General features: G+C 44.7%; 1 protein-coding gene across 4 annotated transcripts in view; it reads right to left on the bottom strand.

Moving 5' to 3' along the window:
- Window positions 1–4,417: 4,417 nt before the first annotated feature.
- Window positions 4,418–19,973, bottom strand: part of TMEM201 (transmembrane protein 201) — a 28,269-nt gene continuing 12,713 nt past the window's right edge. For 2 of the 4 annotated variants that reach the window (XM_068658591.1, XM_068658592.1), the window contains exons 7-11: window positions 12,418–12,635; window positions 10,911–10,982; window positions 9,777–10,067; window positions 9,146–9,277; window positions 4,418–8,700 (exon numbers count right to left, since the gene is read on the bottom strand). In XM_068658591.1, coding sequence (XP_068514692.1) covers window positions 8,603–8,700; window positions 9,146–9,277; window positions 9,777–10,067; window positions 10,911–10,982; window positions 12,418–12,635 — 811 coding nt within the window. In that variant the 3' untranslated portion in view covers window positions 4,418–8,602. The remainder of the gene's footprint in view (window positions 8,701–9,145; window positions 9,278–9,776; window positions 10,068–10,910; window positions 10,983–12,417; window positions 12,636–19,973) is intronic. The other 2 variants (XR_011089481.1, XR_011089480.1) reach the window with 2 other exon arrangements.

A 19,973-nucleotide genomic window follows, 5' to 3' on the forward strand; every position in this document is an offset into this window, starting at 1 on the left:
CATCTTCCTTTGACATTGCTCCTACACGTCCCCATTGCTTCATTGTCTAGAAGGGATGGAGATGCAATCCTTCACCAAAGACCAATTTCAGCCTTGCTAAAACGATCCCTCTAGATTTGCAATGCTGGTGCAAAGGCACCATCTAGTGGCGCACATGAATGGAAATGCCGTGGAACCAATAAAGTGCTGGCAAATACAACACTTACCGACTGAAACAGGGAACAAAGGACCAACACGACACATGCACCCACTGGGAAGAGAACACAAAGCTCTTATACTCTTCTGTACGTCCTCAGAAGCTTGAGATACCTGTTATTTGTAAGTGAGATGAAAATCAGGAGCTGAACCAATGTAAAATTCCTGCAACTGCCACATATAACTTGATAACATTCTGTGTTTCTTGATGCACAGAACTCCTGTGGCCTTTTACTCAAGATGCTAATCTTAAAATAGGGTTTAACTGGAAACTTCAAGCCGCTTTCTTATGCTCTACCTGATATATTGTATTTTGTTTCACAGCTTCTCCTGCCTGCAGTGACACTCAGCATTTCATGCTTCACACACAGCTTTTTACCCATTGCTCAAAGGCACTGGCACTCTGTGAATTTAGTTGTGAAGAAGCCTTAAGAAATGAAAGACTGAAGTGTGCTCATAGCAGCCCCTGTGGAACCAGAGCCTCAGCAAGACAATACTTACAGTATCTCCACCCTCATGAAATGGAAAGGATAATTTAATCAACATTATTTCTCTGTAGAAGTCTCAGGTGAAACTAGAACATACAGGTAGCAACACATACACATAATGTGTACGATTCATATGTCCACTGACCACAGGGGACGTAAAACTTCTCTAAACATATATATTTAAAATGAAAACCCTAGAAGTCTTTGTTTTGCATACATACAGACTTACCACCAGCTTCGAGATGCAACAACTCTTACATAGCTGCATTGCACTTCGGGCACTATATTTAGTTTATAGCCAAATAGAGCCTGCAAGTGGTTAAGTGTGGAAGGTTATTAGGAGCTACAAGAAAAATGAGACTAAAAGAAAACAAAAAATTACCTGCAAAATAATGAAACTGCAATATCTTTAATATGTTGGATTTCTGTAACAACAACCTTAATGCTGTTGCCCCAGATGACTTTAACAGTATTTCCAGCATTTTATTGACATTGTATCGTTAGAATTTAAAGACAATGTTCAGAGACTCTTCTTAAGTACAGGAAAATATAAAATACAAACTACAAAACTGGGTCTAAGTTGCACTCTTTTTTAAGGATGAGCAAAAACCTGTCAAATTACTTCAAGTACTTTCTGAAGCCATGAGCTCTTACAAAATAGTGCTTATTGAACAAGTCATAAAATACAACATATAACCAAGTGCTGCTCTGCAGCACTCATAACAGTATTTGAACTCTTTGTTAACAAACTTAAATACACAAATCTTATTAGAAGCATGCTTTGTCCCTGACGGTTATTTTGAGGGGAAAATACAGGAAGTACTCCTCTGAAATTAAGAGGAAAATACCTTTATAATTAGTGCATTATTTATAAGAAATGTGTCAAGAATAAATGTAAACATCTGTAACAAGAAACAGTATAAAATAACTCTTGACTGTATGTAAAACCTCATATAGCTCTGCTTTAAATACAAAATCATAAGATTCCCAGTGTTAAAGTTTCACAAAAATGAAAAATACACATCATTCCCAGTATTAAAGTCATTTTTTTCCCACAAAGAAGAAAAATACATTTTACGTATACATACATAAGAAAGAAAAGCTCAAAAATGAGTTTAAGGACACTTCAAAAAATGCTTTTTCTGCACATAACCAAATATAACAGTCCTACAAGGACTGGTGCTTCACGGCTCTTCGTGTATTTCCAGACTGAGGAAGATACCGCAACACCCCTTCAGGCTTGCAGGTTTGAACAACAAAATCATAAATTTTTTAAAAATAATAAGCCAAACTGAAAAATCACAACAAAACCATAAATAAATAAATAAAAATAATAATAATCCAGGCTGAAATCGCTTCAGGTAACGCAATTCCCTTCTCCCAACAGAGCACTGACACGAGGCACCCACACACACCTCAACAACCCCCCTCAGCACGAAGCCCCTTCCACCCTCATTCCCCCCTCACGCAGCCGAGGCACTTTTTTTATTCAAATCCCCTTTTATCTCCAACTTTCGGGGCTCGGAGGGGCGCTCAGGGCGGTCACAAAGCAGCAAGGGCCCAGCTCCGGCGGCGGCTGAGGCGGCGGCGGCCCCGGGCACCAAGCGGGGCTCCAGGCGGGCACAGGCGGCGGCGGCGGCGGCCCCGAGCCCCACAGCGGGGCCCAGGCGGGCAGAGCCGGGCAAGGGCAGGCGGGGAGCGGCGGAGGCCTGGGGGAGGCGGCGCTGCTCTGAGGCGGCTGGGGCCGGCGACGGCGGCGGCGGTAGTCGCCCCCCGGGAACATGTCGTGGAAAGAAGCCGGGTCCAGGGCCCATTCGCCGCCCCGGCGAGGAGCTGAGGGACCGTGGCGGGGAGGCAGGCGGAGGAAGCAGGGGTTGAGGCTGAGGTTGTGGCGGACGCTGTTCTGCCAGCCCTTGGGGCAGCAGCGGTAGTAAGGGAAGCGGCTGGAGATGTAGGCGTAGATGCCCCTCAGGGGTAGGCGCTGCTCAGGGCTGGCCCGGATGGCCATGGCGATGAGGGCCACGTAGGAATAAGGGGGTTTCTGCAGCTCCTCTGCCGGCCCCGGGCTGCCCGGGGATGGACGCGACTCCCCCGGCTGCGCTTCGCCCATGGTGCCCGCTGTGGTGGTGGTGGTGGCGGCCCCGCGGTGCCCCCTCTAAAAAAGCCGGTGTTTCTCCTTTCCCCGCCCCAAAAACGGCTGGTTTGGGGTCGTAGGAGGGTCAGGACGGCGGTTGGGTTCGAAAACCCAAACACTGGGGAGTGGGGGATAGGGGGCAGGGAGAGGGCGGCCCTGCCACCGTGACCCCGGGCACCTGGGGAGGGGAAGGAGCTGCAGGAAAATGAAGGGAATCACAGAATCCTAGGATCACTAGTTTGGAAAGACCTTCAAGTCCATCTGGTGCAACCATCCCCTACCAATATAGCCCACTAAGCCATGTCCCTAAGCACCACATCCAACCTTTCCTTGAACACCCCCAGGTTCGGTGACCGCACTACTTCCCTGGGCAACCCGTCCCAACGCCTGACTGCTCTTTCTGACAGAAATGTCTCCTCATTTCCAGCCTGAACCTCCCCTGGCATAACTTGAGGCCATTCCCTCTAGTCCTATTGCTAGTTATCTGTGAGAAGAGGCTGACCCCCAGCTCCCCACAGCTTCCTTTCAGGCAGTTGCAGAGCAATGAGGTCTCCCCTGAGTCTCCTCCAGACCAAACCCCAGTTCCCTCTCCTGCTCCTCACAATACATTGCCAGGTCTTAAAACAAATTAGCAGCACATTTTAATGAAATACAACACAAATCATTGAAGTGTAAATGGAGGAAAACTCCAACCTTCAAGCCTATGCTTAGAAAGTCTGTCTAAAAGCTTTTCACTCATCTCTTCCGCACCATCAATTTACATTGCAAAGTGAAAACAAATTTAAAATTAGAAAACAAACCCAAAAGCAAAACCTTGGAAAGACTCTCAGCCCCCATCTCACAGAGGAATAAATAAATAAATAAATAAATAAATAAATGACAAATGAACACAAATCATAAAGTGTGCGTTTAACTGGACTGTCCTGATGCTCTGTGCATGTGAACATCTTGGGATGAGTTCTGGGGTTTCCCTGAACATCCCTTACACGTGCCCAGTCCTTATCCATATAAATAATCCCCTCAGGTTTCTTACTGACATACGCATGTTTGGAGGATAGATCAGGAACAAAGCACCTGCATTCTCTATCTCCCTTACTCCACACCCTGCCCTCCAAAATACTGAGAATCCACGTGATACTGTGCTGGTGTTACCACGTCAGCTCTACCAGAGTTATCCAGGATCAGGGCTCTGAGGAAACAGGAACGTGCACAATGGTCCCTATCCTGCAGAAGCTCAAGACAGCAATGTCTTACAGGGCTACTGCCACATCTGGGGAGAAGTTAATGGCAGGAGATGACTTTCCTTTTAGCGGAAGGAAAGCCTTCATAGAATATCATGAGTAGGACACACAAGAATCTTTGAGTCCAACTTTGAGGCTTCAAAAGTGTAACAGTGTACTTCCCCTTCTACTCCAAATCACAGCCATGAGTTTCTCCTTGCTTTGGGGGAAACTCACACAGATGCGTTCTTCCTCTTAGTTCTCACTACCTTTACAAGAGTGAAGAAATCAGAGTTAATTTGACCAGACACACACACAAGCCCAAATACCATCTCCCTTTCCCCCCAACACATAGAGTTCCCCAAGAAAAAAAAACATAGTATGGTGAAAACTTTTCCATTTTATTTTTTAAAGAAAAATATTCCTCTTTAAACACAAAGCATGAACTAAAAACCTCCAAGGAACAGTTTCTCCCTCGGAGCACAATTTAACTAAACTGTACAGTGTTAGAGCTCCCCGAACAAGTACACACACATGACATACAGTATTTCTGTCACAGGAAATAAAGTTTAGGACTCAAAATTGTCCTCCACACCCTCTCTCCATACCCATTCCATTCATAACAGTGATGATCACTTCTGGTTGTGGCATATATATATATATATATAAAATAATAATATATATATATATATATATATGAACATTAAAATATAAATGTATTGGCCAAATTGGCCCTTTCTAGCCTTCTAACAAACGTCTGGGATAGAGGTTAAGACAATAGTTATTTCCAGGAATGGTACTTGGAAGAAAAAAAATATAGCAGCATCCACAGGCCACACAAGCCCTTAATTTCAGCTGCCCTGTTTTAAGGAACCCAGTCAGTTCAGCAGTGTTTTGTAGAAATTCCCATTGCTCAAGAAGAAGGAGTGGGAATAAAACATTCACAGGTCAAATTTGTTGCTTGAGCAGACAGGCAAAATTCCAGTGAATCTGGCCTATGGACCCCAGCAATAATTTTTTTCCCACGTTGCCACAGTGACCAATTTCATGTCTAAGCTTTTACGTAAAGTAATGACAACTTTCTGAAATCAGCAACTTGTTCTATCTTTCCCACCAAATAGATATGTGTATAATATTCATGGCATCTGCCATACTACCCAGACTACAGAACTGGAACCAGACTCTAAAATCCAAATTCTTTCTAATTCAGAACAGTAAAATCACCAAAAGTCTCCGCATGGTCTCATAACGTGCCTAACAAGTCCATAGCCCCCAAAAAAGTACCTGGGCATTTTCAGAGGAAGGCAGGGAATGGAAAAGGTCTGGAAATGGAGCTCATTTATGTCCCACACGATGATTAACCGTGGCTTTTATTAAGTAACACTCAAATCTTTATCAGACAGACCATTTCATAAAAATCTTTTCCATTCCATACACTCCAACAATTTTTACAGTAGGAAAAATATTAGAAAAATAAATTTCACCCCCGAACAACACTGTATGAAGATCAGCATCACCAGTCAAGAAGATCTTTACAGGGGGACCAGCTAATCTTTCATTTCCTCCAAACCAGCTTCATACAGAAAACAGCAGCGAGATAGACATGGTATCTAGGAGCTAGATTAAGGCCAACAATATAAAGACAAACGCGGGCTCAGATCTTTTGAAATGAAGAAACCCTCCAAATGTTTTTATACATATGCACGCACGCATACACATACACACACGTAACTCTTGGGTACTACTCAAGCAAAGGCTTCACATCTGTGAAAGCACCACTGGAGTGTATTCTAGCACCAGGATGAAAAGTTGGTTGTCTTCCCTCTTCAGCAATAAAATCCAAAGTCTTTATATTGCTTTGGACAAGGTCACCAAATGCTCATCCAAGAACAGTTTCAGCGAGCGGATTCAAACAGCTTAAAGAATTCCTGCTGCGGATTATGGGCAAGAAGAGGTGTGTTGAGAGGCTGCAGCTCCTTGGTTGCTGGAGAGGAGGGGAATTTCCATATTGCAATCTGGTAGAGACAGAGACCAAATTGGGCCCCGGGTGTGTGCGACAGTAAGTGAACTCGGTGCAGACGGGGTGAAAGTGGAAAACTTGCATACATGAAATCACAGTGCACATCTGTTGGCATAATAAAGACAAGCAAAACCACTATATTCTCTGGCAGGCTTGTCTCTGCATAGGCGGCCCCTGGCTATGCTGGAAGTCAGGACAAGGATCCGTGAATGGGATGTCACACACAGGACACCAGGACAACGTCAAACTCATACAGCACAGGTCTAAGGTAAAGCTTGTAAGTAGGTCTGCTAGCATCTTGCCTACACACATGCTCCAGTGAGTCTGCACAAGTCTAGAAAGGGGACAAAAGTCTTGTAACAGCAATGTTGTGGGGCAGGTTCAGCTACGAGTAACAATGCATGCAAGATACAAAAGAATTAACCATCAACCTGAGCACATCCAGCTCTTTCTGCTGTGGGTCTCTATCCTGGATCTAGGCCTTGCACAGGAGGTGCTGGCTGTGCAGCCCTTTGCCAACATTTTGAGCAACTTGAGAGAAAGATGCAGAGCCAGGAACAACATCTCCATGCTCTCTCAGTTAGCACGTGTGGCCAGAGGTCTGTCCTGTGCATGCACAGTAAGCAGGCAACAACCAGCCTCGCTACCAAGGGAGGATGGGGTGCCGTGGCTGGAAGTGAGCTGCTAAAACAGTGCTGGAAGAAATGGAAGAGACAGAGAGATTTAATTTTTCAGAGATTGAATCACCAGCAGTAAGTCCCACTTACTCTTATATTGCGTGCTGACTGCTGATTGCTCATGTGATCTGTTAAGTGAGGCTGTGGTAAGAACTCCATAAAAACATGCAAGAAAAGAAATGAAGTGAAAGGAAGGGTGATCATCACTCTTGTGAATTGTGAGGTGTGAACTTCAGGATAGAGAGTCATCAGCACAGATATGCTGTATCTCTGTGCACATGCAAGAGTGCAACAAAGGGAGCAGCAGCAGGACTGAGAGGAAGAGACACAGGAAGCGTAACACTGTAATTCAAGGTACAAACACTGGACAATAGGATGAGGGGAAAGGAAAGAGAAAAGATGTTTGAGGTAAAGGAGCTCGAAGGAAGAGACGATAGAAAAACTCTTTTAACAGTCAGTCCTGCTTCAGGAAATACGTAGCTAATGTCAGTTCTCTTTTCACCAGTGTCCTTGGCATGTTGGTAATTCTCCTCTCTGCATTCGGAACTTAAGAATAAAGACAAAGATCGTTATTTTTGTTTCCTAAGATACGCTAAATCACTTAGACCATTCAGCATGATACTCCAAATGGCCCCTGAATACTAAGCCATGCTGATGACTCACCTGAAAGTGGAAGCACTCAAATTATAAGCTGCTTTTTGAAAACCTAGGGCTGTTTTCTTTGGGTTAGAAAAGCTAACAGTGTGAAACCATTCAGAAGCAGGTCTGGCATCTCTCACTGAGAGCACATTGGCATCTAAGAAATACCTTCAACGGTTACTTGGCAAAGCCCAACATCAGACTGAGGAGCTACGTTTATGTAGAAATGTATACAATCAGACAGCTCCTCATACACCTCCTAACAGAATAGATTTGTGCGATTTACAGCAAGAACTATGGATGTGCCACTCCATGCTTCAGTGAAAACACCAGCAGTTGGAGTTGTGAGCTGAAGCCCTTTGACTATGGTGCAAATCATGTGGGGATCCTTTTACAACAGGATTAATGCCTCCTGGGCAAAGCAAAACATAGCTTTCCTTTTTCTACTGCAAACCACAAAAGATGTCTGTTTTAGGTTTGTGCATCCCTAGAGCAACAGTGCTGGCTGGAAGTATGCACAGAGAGCAGCTTCTGTCAACCAGTAAGACCAGAAAAGCAACTGGTGAGAGTGGCCTCAGGGCAGAGCCCAGGTGGAAGCACGTGGTCAGATAAGACAGATATGACAGAGCAGTCAGGTCACACGTGATCAGGCAAGATTAAGGCAACTAAAGAAAAGTTCATCAACTGTTGAGAGGAGAGTGCCAAAGGGAAGAGAAAAGGAACCACTGAGCAAAGAGGCTGGGAATGGTGTAGCCAAAGCCCAGCACCAACTACTAAGCCAAGCCTCTTCTCCAGCTCATTGTTCTAATGCTCATTTTACCAGCACCATCAGCATGAGGTTCATATGTCAGGAAGAAGAGCTGGGGGAAGTTCCTAAAAGTGTAGCTTGCACCTTTTCAGGCTCATGTCTCAGGTCAGTTCCTTTGAAAGAAAGCGCACGGGCCATTTGACCAGCATCTGGCTTTGAACTAGGGCCTTCTGGGAGTCCTGCTTCCCACCTCCAGGGACAGTCCTGTGATATGTTCTACCTGGAAGTGATGGCAGCAGCTACTTAGGTTCCTTGTCATGACAGCTGAGCATACAGTGGTTATATAAAAAAAAAAAAAGAAAAAAAGTAACAGCATGCACCAGTGGCACAGCCATTAGACATGAAGCCGTGGTTGAATTCTTCTTGTCAGAGTCTTCTCAGAAGCAGGTGGGGCCAGCAAGAAAGGAAGTGTTGGCATAAATCAGCGGAGGCTCCGGTAGACATAGGCTGATGTGAAGATAGCATTGAGAGTCAGACTCACGGCTAGCAGACCTCGGAGAGCGGAGTTACCAAAATGACCTTGGTGGAAGAGGAGAATACAAAGAGAGAAAGGGACAGTAGGAAGAGATGTTAAAGAACTGATGAGATAAATAACAGTGAACATATGTTGCGCTCTCTCTTTGCTTTCACTGTAAGCAGAAATTGCTGAAGCAGTTTCCCTGTCAGGAAAGATTCCACTACACTCCTTAGCTCTATTTTCATCTTTTCCCCCTTTGCAACATCCACGTCCCCACCCCTTTTCTTCTGTCTCAGTTTAGCACTCTAGCTGTCAGTACTCTTCAAAGAGAGCAAAAATCAGGAATAGCCTTATTAAGGGCTTCAAGTAGCAGAAAGAAGACCCATTTTGCTACTAGCAATTTGTTTGATCTTAAGATCAGATCACTACCACAGCACAGGAAAGATCTCAAGTGTCCTCACAGAAATGTTTGCACGCATATGAAGCGCCCACAGGACTTGCACTTACCTCTCCAGCCTGCCAAATCTTCCCCTTTGGTAGTTGTGTCTACCACACAGGTAGATGAGTGTGATGAATGATCCTCCTTTTTGATGGAATTATCGCTGCAAATACTCCCTCCTTCCACAGCAGATCTCATATCTGCAAAAAGAAAGAGACACAAAAATTCAGAAGGCATCTGTGGAAGTCAAAAGCAGCAGAATTTACCAATCAAAAGGTAGACATCAGTAATGAATGACTGCCTGGTAAAATCATGAAAGGATTGAGGATGCGAGCTGAAATAAAGGCCAAGTTTCACTGCTGTGCAGCAGAAGTTGCCTGTTTGCTTGTCTCAAGCATTATCCATATCAGCATCACCACAGCAGTAGTTAGAGGAGCTATCCAAGCAGGGGGAAGGGCAGTGACAGTAGTATCCCCTTGGCACCACTCAGTGAGAAAAGGACATCGGCTTTGGCTGAACAGAGCTTCTCCACGCCAGTGAATTCATGAGGCAGCTTTGGTAGCCTAACAGTCATTACCATCTGGGTCTTTCCTAAAGGATTCTCATCTGCTATATGGCCTTGATGATGCACGGATTTGCTTGCAAGTCAACTTCTTCCTACAAATGCATTTCCAAGAGTGCAGCAGGCTGCCTGCATACCATGCATTCCCCGCTCGCTGAGGTTCTTCTTCGGAAAAGAGGACAGCTCCGTGGCAAAGATGTTGCTGTCTGAGTGGCTGTGCTCGTCAGAGCTCGTTGGGGTGAGCAGGGCCTCATTCTGAGATGGGAAAAGCAGCAGCTTCTGTCCTTTCAGGTTCAGGCGGGCAGGGCTGATGAGCGGCCGGCGATATCGCAAGGAACCTGAGCTGGAAGTCACAGAGCCAGCCACTGATGGTGCTGGAGAGGGGATGCGGGAGGGAGCACAGCTGCCTGACAGCATGGAGAAGTGATCTGAAATAGAAACATACACAAAGAGAAAAGAGATTGTAACCCCAATATACAAGAGGCACAGTTTTCTTTATCAGTTCTACAAGAAGAGGGAACAGAAATTGCAAAACTCCATCAAATCTTGCACTAAAATTCTTTTTTCGTTCCCATTCCCACACTGCAAAACACGGAGAAATTCCACACGCACTTACTTTGGTGCACTCAAGGATGACTTATACTAGAGATGTTTTTTTCAGGAGCTGTGGGAGCTCTCTCTCCTTAGCGTGTCCTTTCAGGAGAACCTCCATTACACGTACTGTTTGCACATGAATGAACAATTCTGGCATGTACTCTAAAGGCTGCTGTGAAGCTGTATCAGGAAGCAAGGATGTTTCCATGATGGCATTAGCCCAGACTGCATTTCCAGCAGCAAACACTTAGGCAGCACAAACAGCCAAACGATCCAGTTGGGGTCAGGAGTGCAACAGACAGGTCACTAGAGGACATGGGATTAAAAGGACAGAGCAGACAGGGTAGCTAAATTAGGAGTTCCTTGGGCTGGGGAAAGCAAAACAGAAGAGCTGCCTTAGGAAAATTTTCAAGTCTTCCTTCAAAGCAATCTCAATTCAGATATAGAGTAGGGAAGGGATCCTTGCTTTGTCTCACTGATTTCAGTGTGAGCTCTCCCGGAGAGAATAATATCCCACACTTTATTTTGAGGCAATCCCACCTTTAGTTGGAACCATCTCTGCAATATTTTCACTGAGATCTCAGCAGAGAGAAAAGAATTAAACTGGGGTCATGTGTCTCAACCCCCCCCCCATGCAAATCCTGCAGAGATGCTTGCTCTGGAAGCCCTGGTGTTACCTGATGTAGGAGATTCCTTGGACTGAGATGACTGTGAGGCCGGTCGACTTCCGCTGAACAAATAGCCAGAATCTAGAAAAGCAAAAATGAAAGAGCTTGAACCCAGAGCGCTCAGCTACCAGAGATCTATCCTTCTAAAAGATAACTGTGTCATCTTCTTATGTCTCAGAAGGGGAGGGGTTGTAAATGTAGGCAGGAAAAACATCCTTATATTCCTAGGTAAGCTAAATGCCGGAGTCAGAATAATGCCCTTTTCCCAGCTGCAGTAGAACAGATCTGTCCATCTAAATCTATTTAGAATAGACTAAATAGAATAGAATAAAAAATATTCTCTCTCCAGCCTGTCTTGTCTTCGGACCTTCACAAAGGAAATCACAGCCTCACATGGGTGGATTAGCATGCAGGGGGAATCCCAGCCATCTTGTGCGTTTGCATCTATCCTTCCATGGCAGTTAGGTAACTGGAAAGGTGAAGGCTGTGCCAAAAGCTGTTGTGCCATGGAAAGGTTTGCATGGCTGGTCTTTCACCTGCTCTTAGTGGCAAAACTCAGTGGCTGCTTGAATGAACTAAAAAATCCCAGTAAGACTGCTCTCTTTGCTGCAGCGTTAGCCTAGATACTGCCACAATTCAGCCTCTGACCTGCTGGTAATCAGTCAGTGACACAGGAAGGCTTAGCTTTCCTTAGACAGAGAACAATATTTGAATGCTGTTCCCCATCTGTTAATCTCGAGCACAGCAAAACTGGGGGCTGCAAGGGAGTCGTTCATGAGGCCTATAAATCTTCCCTAGATAACAGGGCCTCTAAAGCAACCTCTGTAGCTGTTCTAGCACGTATCGTTTAGGGATCAGCCTACCTTCAGCTCTGCTCCTTTCAGGTGTTGTAAGAAAACCAGACTACATAAAGCAGCCAGAAGGAAGGGAGAGATCTCTCTCAAAATGTTTAGAGAGGCCTCTGGATTTCTGTAAGCCCACTGGTCACTGTAGATTTCAGTAAACCCCCAGACAGTAAGCACTCAGTGAGACTTCTTGCTTCACCTGGATGGCAACGCCAAGCTAATTTCTTAATGCTAAAAACCAAATAACCAACGCTGGACACTCCTCTGCACCATGGAAGATGCACACACTGCTCATTTTAGACAATGTAGACACAGTCCTTAACTAACTGCTGCAAAAGGTATTAGTTTAGAAGTGATTAAGAACAACTGAGATTTACAGTTAGCAGTAACACAGCATCAGGCTTAGTGGCTCCCTCAGGAGCCAGCTTAACCTAGTTTTTAGGAGGTAACCTGTATTAGCGACAGCCCATGACATGGAGGAATAGGTGTGCCCCGTCAGCCTCCCACAGGCTGTTAGCAGACTGCTGGCTCTCACTCCAGCCCCAAGAACATGTCAGTGGTCTCTAAACAGGACTAGCACTGGTGGATACACCACAGCCCACCTTCTTCTGAAGCACTGCACCACTCTGCTGTCATTACCACCTGGCTGGGAATTTTCACACACACCTTACCTGCTCTGGCCAAGGAGGGGATGGTACCCAGGGAGAGCGCCCTGTTGAGACGTCCAGGAAGAGAGGAAGAAGAAGTCCTGCGTGGGGACCTGAAGAGCTGCTGGTTTGTCAGCTGGAGAATACTGGGAGGTGTTGGGACAAAGAGAGACGTAGCGGAGGAAGGGAAGCCAGTCCCAGTGCCGTTGGAAAACAGAGTAATCGAATCCCCGGAGAGGTACCTGCAAATGACAGGCATGACAAGCATTTAGCAACGAGTATGTTCCAGGAACTCCCTCTCTCAGTTCTAACTAGGGGAACCAGGATGCAACAACCTCAACAGAATGGAAAACAATTTGTGTTTCTTTTGGACCAGAACTATGGTGTTGATTGTAGCTCTTGAATACAAACATTTGCTTTGTTACCAGGTTTGTACTAATTTTTCAGTGCAAGAATGCAAGATATAAAATGCTCAGGGTTATGGGAAGGTTTTTCCCCTTTGAAACTGGGCAAGAAAGAAGTGCTCAACCTTACTTAAATTACTGTGCACCAACCTGTCCTGCAACATGGGGTGGGAAAAAATGGTGGGACAGTTTAGAATCTCAGGTGCAAGCAGTTACAGCTTATTGGTTTTCTCCCTGAGAAAATTATCCTGATGTAAAGCATCAGGGTGCTTTACCAATTCCAAACAGAGAGGGCCAACAACAGAGTACTTCTGATGTTTGTCATGTGCACATGCAAAGAACATGCTGACAATGCCACGACTCTGGGTAGCAAGTAGTTATCTGCTTATTTTTTTGTCTTTACAAACCAGAATCAGCATCTCTGATGTCAGTATAGAGAGAAGTGTTTTTATGAATACCTAGATGAAGACTTAAGCACAAATGTTCTGCTTTAAAACTAACATTCAAGCCCCTTTGATGCATTTGCCTTTATTATGTTTCTGTGAGACTCACTGCCCTCATTTTACAGATGGGAAAGAGAAGCAAAAAGGAGTGAAGAGACTTGTCCAGGGTCACATTAAAACTCTGTGACAGAACTGAGACACAAACTTGGGTTTCCTGATCCTAAACTGAGGCCTAAACCATTATCATTTTTTTCTCTCTGGATATGGTAATTAGCCACAAATATGTACTAGAGCAGTCATTCAGAGGGTATTGTGCTCCCATAGCATACGCTCCAGGCATCATCTTGCTTCTAGTGTGGAAAAAATTTCAATTATAGCCCCTAGGAAAATTTTAAATTGGCAGTAATAATTGCAAGTGTTTAGGTAGGTCTCCAAGTTGTTTCCAAGGGGTTCTTTGCAAGTGAAAGCAGGGAGCCATAGAAGTGTTTCCAATTTGAGAACCCAACAGGAGAGAGAACAGACAACATGCACTTAAGGATATCTTCACCAGTTAGCTTGATTTTTAAGTAACACGGATTCAAACTGACTTCTATTCTACTGATAATATAACTATAGGAAAGGACTTTGCATTTTACATGGCTGTTGCAGCTAGCACTGTCACGTTACGTGGTTTATAGGCAAATAGACTACACAATTAATTTGTGATACTCACATTTCCCTGTCTACCTTTGCAGTGGTTTACAATTTAAGAATCAACCTAAACTGAATGATCTGGCACAAAACTACTCCTATTTCTATTTTCTTTGCATTCCTCCTTGAAATCATGTGCTGATCTTAACCTGTGTGTGCAGGTTAGTTATCCCAGTACATCAGAGGAATCTGCTTTGGAGTCTCACCTGTGTTCTCCTACCCTCAAAATGAGTGTTTTGAGAAGGCCACAGTGTTCAAAGTATGGGAACTTGGTATTATTTTTTAACAACTGAATGAAATGCATGAAAATGTCTAGAATTTGAACAAGATATTTTAAGGATCTCCTGTAAGATTCTTTAGTTAAACGCAGGTATTAAATACTCTTGTCAAATAAGTAGTGACAAAGTACTGAACAAAGTATGAAGTGGACACATACATTTTCAAACAGAGATACCAGACTTTGCATCATGTCATCAGGCTGCAACATTTAGAGGTTTAACATCATTTCTGATGGAAACACTGAGACAGATGAGAGCAGAAACACAGCTTTTCATCTGTCAGAGGAAAGCCAAGAGTAAGAGAGAGAATGGAGGAATATGTGCATCTCAGTCTTGTGCTGTGGGGTGATTTACTCATGTGCCACTCGCTTGGAGATGACAAATACGATGCAGCAAAATTATGCAGTGCTAGCACACGCAGAAGAAGCAGTCTAGGTTTAAGATCATGATTTAAAATATCTTATAAAACTACTTATCTGCTAGTATGAGGCAGACATCAACAATCCCGACCAGCTTAACCAGGCTGAACAACATCTGAGCCAACCAGCCTCCTGGTGCTTGCAAGCAGGACATGCCTTTAACAGCAGCAAGGAACTCGTCAATCTTGCAGCAGAAAGTGCCCAACCTCTTCAGGTTCCAGAGGACCTGGGAAGGGTGTCATGCTTCGCAAACGTGCAGAGTCCTTTAGTTCATATACACATGAATATTTGCCCCACCACACATACAGACATCAACAGCAGATGTACACGTCCATCTCAGCTCCGTAAGAGGGAATGAATTGGAAAGGAAATGAGAGGTGCAGCTCAGGACCATGATATGAATCATCTCAGAGACAGCAATACCTACCACTCAGTGTCTGTAAAGACCCAAATCAGAGCACCACCCGGGAACAACATTGCTCTTGTTTCCTAGCTTTGAACTTTTTCTATGCTTGGGCAAAAGGATCCAGCTTTACACAGCTCCTTGCTGCAGAGGAAGACAGTGTATCTGCCTTACTGGCTTTTGGCAGTTTTTAGGAGGGCGGAAAACATTGCAGTTATGAGTGATAACATAATTGTAATCTCTTTCCTAGGATTTTAACTTTTTGGAATTGGAGGTCCGTGGGCTCTGCTGAACATTCTTCTGAACCTCAACATGTTAGTGCAGTCTGAACCTCCAGGCAGCTGATGAAACGTTTGTCTTGCACCATCCAGAAAACCATTTTTTCTGGTTAGCAAAGAAGAGCTGGAGAATTTTGAGGATAGCACGTTAATGCCTGAGGACTAAAGGCTGACCAAAGAACAGCTTAAATGTTGATCTGCTCTGAATAAATCCCTACAACGTGCAAAATTATTCTCCTTTTCTACAAGTGGCTAAAAAGCAGGGGTGCTGTCATGGGAATGCATTTCATGGCTGAGAGTGGTCAGCTGAACTAAAACTTTCAGAAGCAGATGGAAAAAGGTGACAAGATCAAGAGGGTCACAAGGCAGGAAGCAGCCAGAACACATCCCTGGAACGGAGCAGTGCAGCTACATCTCTGCTCTCAGCTTAGTGCATTGCTCCAAGATGTTTGTGCACATGATAAAAGCGGCTCTGGCAACAGTGGAAAAAGTACCCAAAAAGGAAGAGGGGGGAAAAAAAAAAAAAAGGCTCTGGAGTCAGGTGTTTGTGGAAATAGGGCCCGGAAGCCGTTTATTTCAGAACTTGTCATTCAGAACATCAAAAATCCCGTATCTTAATTAGTGTATACAACGATCACAGCGTTACTAGACAGTTGGGCACAACTCTGCTACACAGATCCTTTAAAAATAAATAAATAGAAGATTAAAGAAGAGTAGTACATGGTATGGGACAGTACACTGTCCTGAAGAAACACCTCCTGCCCGTAGAGCCTCCTCTCCCAATACCTCCCTCTTATCCAACGCCAGCACCTTTTTAATTGAGATTTTAACCACAGAGATGCTGCGTCACCCCTGGGATAGAGAGAGTCATGGGAGAGCATGGGTCAGGTCAGACTACAGGGCTGTAGGTGGGCCCCCTCCTGCTATCAGCTAACTTAGGGCATGGAGTAAGAAGGTAAGGTGCAGAGTCAGGCAGCTGACTGTACGTACCCAGGTTTGTCTGCCTGGAAGCAGCCAGAACCTCTGGTCAGTTGCGGGATAAAATGTTGCCTCATAATTTACGTATGAATTGTCCACGTGTAACTGCACCGTCTTCTGCCCAGACTGCAGAAGCAGCTCGCTACTGCCTTACTTATTGCTGGCTGCAAAATAAACAAGGTTCTGCCAGCTGACATGAAGCCACTCGTATGGTCTGCTGCAGCACATCAGGCCACCAGTCAAGTTCCACAGCGTGTGCCTCTGGTCAAGGTGACAGAATCAGGAGTAAAGAGCCATATAGCAAATAAAACACGGGACAATAATGCTGAAAAAGAGCACAGGTCTCAAACACGTTAAGATTTTGATATGTGACTTACAGAACTAGGAACTTTAGCTCCCCAGGCTAAGGATTGTTTTCTCCTACACGTCACCCTGCTTTGGGTGCAAGAGGAGGGATGAATTATAGCAGAAAAGGCTCCAGCTGCCAGGTCCTGCACTGATACCTTCTGGAATACAGATGGATGTTTGGCATCAATTTTGGCTTCCCCCTGGCTGGTGGCACAGAGGTGTGTGTGCACACCTTCCACCTCTACAAAATCCAGACTCACATGCTGAAAAGGTTCAGAGGAGCTCTCCCCTGCCTGTGTATTTGACAGCTTTGGTCCCAAATGAGGCTTTACAGGGGTTGACTCACTGTACACTTCAGGACTGAGTACTGCCCCTTTCTCGGGAGAGCATCTGCTACGGCTCAGAGAAGCCTCAGGTGGTGGTGCACCTGGAACGAACAGGCAGGTTACATGCAAGAGCACACAAGTTCAACGGCAGCTCTTTACAAGCTGAAAGCCATGTACTGCAGCTCCCCACTTTCATGAGCAGAGTCAGTATGGAGCAATGAAACCGGCTATTAATTAGATTAATTTATATAAAAGTATAAATAATTTGTCCACAATACAACCGTACACAGTTTCTACAGTATCTAAGCATGATTATTAGCTTCACATAATTTCAGCTTACTTGAAAAATATTAATAAAGCTAAAATAAAACACCACTACACCCTTTTTATATTCCCCTCTTGTCCTCATCTTTTAAACACACCCAAGTTCAGTTCACTAGGGCATGCAAAACACAGATGTAGGAAAGAAGGATTTAATAGAAAGGAAAGAATGGGATATAAATATCATGTTTTTAAAATTGTAAAGGGCCACAAAGGGGTCAGTCTGCATGCAGAAGTGTCAGTGAAGGCTTCAGGAACACCAGAAGCAGCAGCAGCAGAGATACTCACTCAGTTGCTAGCCCTGGCTTCTCCTCTAAACCCCCATAGGGTCTGCAGAGTCACTGAAAATCTAAGAGTGCAGCCCAAGTACCCTCTTATTCTCAGCCACACTCACTGGTGGCAAAATGCAGGCCAAAAGCACTAGCCTGCCACACGTACAGGTACTGTTGTCCCAAGCTGCAGCTGCAACAGTTCCACTGAAGCAGAGCAACGTGGTGTTGTCAGAAAGTTTCTCCAGGGAAAGGCACTTAATGAACCCACCTCACCCCCTTCACGCAGGGCACAAGGTGGGGTTGAGCTGGCAGCGCAGCCACGGCCACCGTGAGGACAAAGCTCAGAGTCAGCCACGTTGGGCTGGAGCAGATTTCATTTCAAATGACACACAAACCCACTCAGAGTTCCTCACCACCCCAGCTCCGCTCTTTGTAGTCCCATCATCTGGTCCAGACACCAGCACAAGGTCGGCGTCAAAAAGCAGCACCTAAAAATGGGAGGTTTTGGGGCTAAAAACCTCTAATACTGCTGAGCTCAGGTGTTTGCATGCTCTGCATGGCTGGAAGCATCCCTAGGCAACAGAGCTGCACCTGGTGACCGCAGTTTATCACCTCTTTCTTGCTTGAAATAAGAGTAGAGCTAAATGAAACCAAGAAGCTCAAAGCACCAACCAAGTGGTTCAGGACGATGTTGTCAGTGTTTTTTGTAAGTTACCAGCCCTTTGTCAGCTATTATCCCCCTCAGCAGGAGGAAATGTGGCATACCAAACAGCATCTCAGCTTCAGGATGGCGACACAGTGCTCAGATACGGGTTTGCACCAAAAGAATTGAGCTGCAGGCATGCGTTTCCTTCTGCTGGAGCTGCTGGGGGGAAATCAACCAGGCACAGAGTTAGATGGCATTATCTAACTGCTGAGCTGCTTCCTAACTGAATCCCACGTCAGAAGTGTGAAACTGGCAATGCACCTTCCTTACAGAAGCACAGCATAGCTACAGCTTCCTCACAGAAGCCTAGCATGTTGTTTAGAAGAGATATTTGGCGCTGAAATCAGGTACTAGAGGAATAGTCTCAGTAAAGGCAGCAGTGGTTTGCTTAACTATTTTTCTTCCAGAAAGAGTCAAATACTGGTAATTCGTCTTCTTCAGGCCTTATCACCTAAGGAGGAGCTCCATATACAGAACCGGTACGGATCTAATGTTACCACTTTATAAATCCCAACATCTATGGGAAAAGACATCCATTTCCTCCTTGCCTTCCTCTCCTCCAGAAGATCGATCGTGCTATTCCATCAAGCCTGACAAAGCACTTAAGAAAGGCAGAAACGGAGGAGACTGTCAGCAGAAGAGCCTCTGAGAGAAAAATTCACTTGCTGCAGGCTTGCTCCTAAAGCTCTGAGGTTTTTTGTTGTTTTTAGAAGCAGCAGCACAGGCTTGCTGAGGCACCAAGAAGTGGGAAAATAAGCTGATGCCTGAGCAAAGACAACAGCTTCTTTGGCATGAGAAGTGAGTCACGCACCATTATCTGTGTTATTTGGTTTTGTCTTTAAAAATTTCCCAATTAGGAGTCTGAAAGTTCTTCAGTTATAAAGTGTGGAGAAAGCACCACAGAGAACAAGGCTTCAGTTGCACAAGTTGGACATAAAATGAAGCAGTTTCTGATATGTAACATTAGTGCAACCTGTAAATATATTTCACTTGTATTAATTTGTGTAACATGAAGACAAATGGATTTGCTCGCTATGTAGACAGCAGGTAATGCACCTCCCAGATGAAGAGATTTTAGACTTTCAGTCTAGATTTGCACTTGCTGCGTCAAACTTAAAGGATTTTTTAAGTATTATTATTTAGGTTTTACAGCGTAAACCCCACTCCTTCCCACAGTTCTACTGCCTGCCTGTTCCTGCTATCTAGTGTGCAACCCGTCCCATCGCAGCACTGCACAGGAAAAAAGGCAAGAGAGTAAGAGAAAACCAGGCACAGAAGAATGATATAACAACAGAAAAACAGCGTAAGAAATGCCAGACCCCAGAGCACAAATACAGAGTGTGTTTAAATTGAAAGAAAAAGTTAAAATGCTGCCAAAGAGAAGGGAAGAAAACACCTTTTCAGAAGACGTATGGAGCTATAGTGACACTCGACACAGCCTTGGCTTCCAGCTCCTGAAAGCAGAACGTCTGAAGAGGCTGACAAGCATCTTTGTGTGCTGTACCAAATTTCCTTACTACTGGGCAAGAAGATTTAGACGGATGAATGTTATTCTTGTTTAAAAAAATACAAAAAGATACTGTTATTAGAAATCGGGCATGATGTTACCACGACCATCCCTACATATTTTAAGGGCTTGTCAGCTGCTCACACTTCTCTTCTTTGTAGCAGCCTCGATATCCTTCTAAACACGTGATTCCTTCCAACATTTGGG

The sequence above is a fragment of the Anas acuta genome, chromosome 22 (genome assembly GCF_963932015.1).
Source record: "Anas acuta chromosome 22, bAnaAcu1.1, whole genome shotgun sequence".
In the NCBI taxonomy this organism is placed as follows: Eukaryota; Metazoa; Chordata; class Aves; order Anseriformes; family Anatidae; genus Anas; species Anas acuta.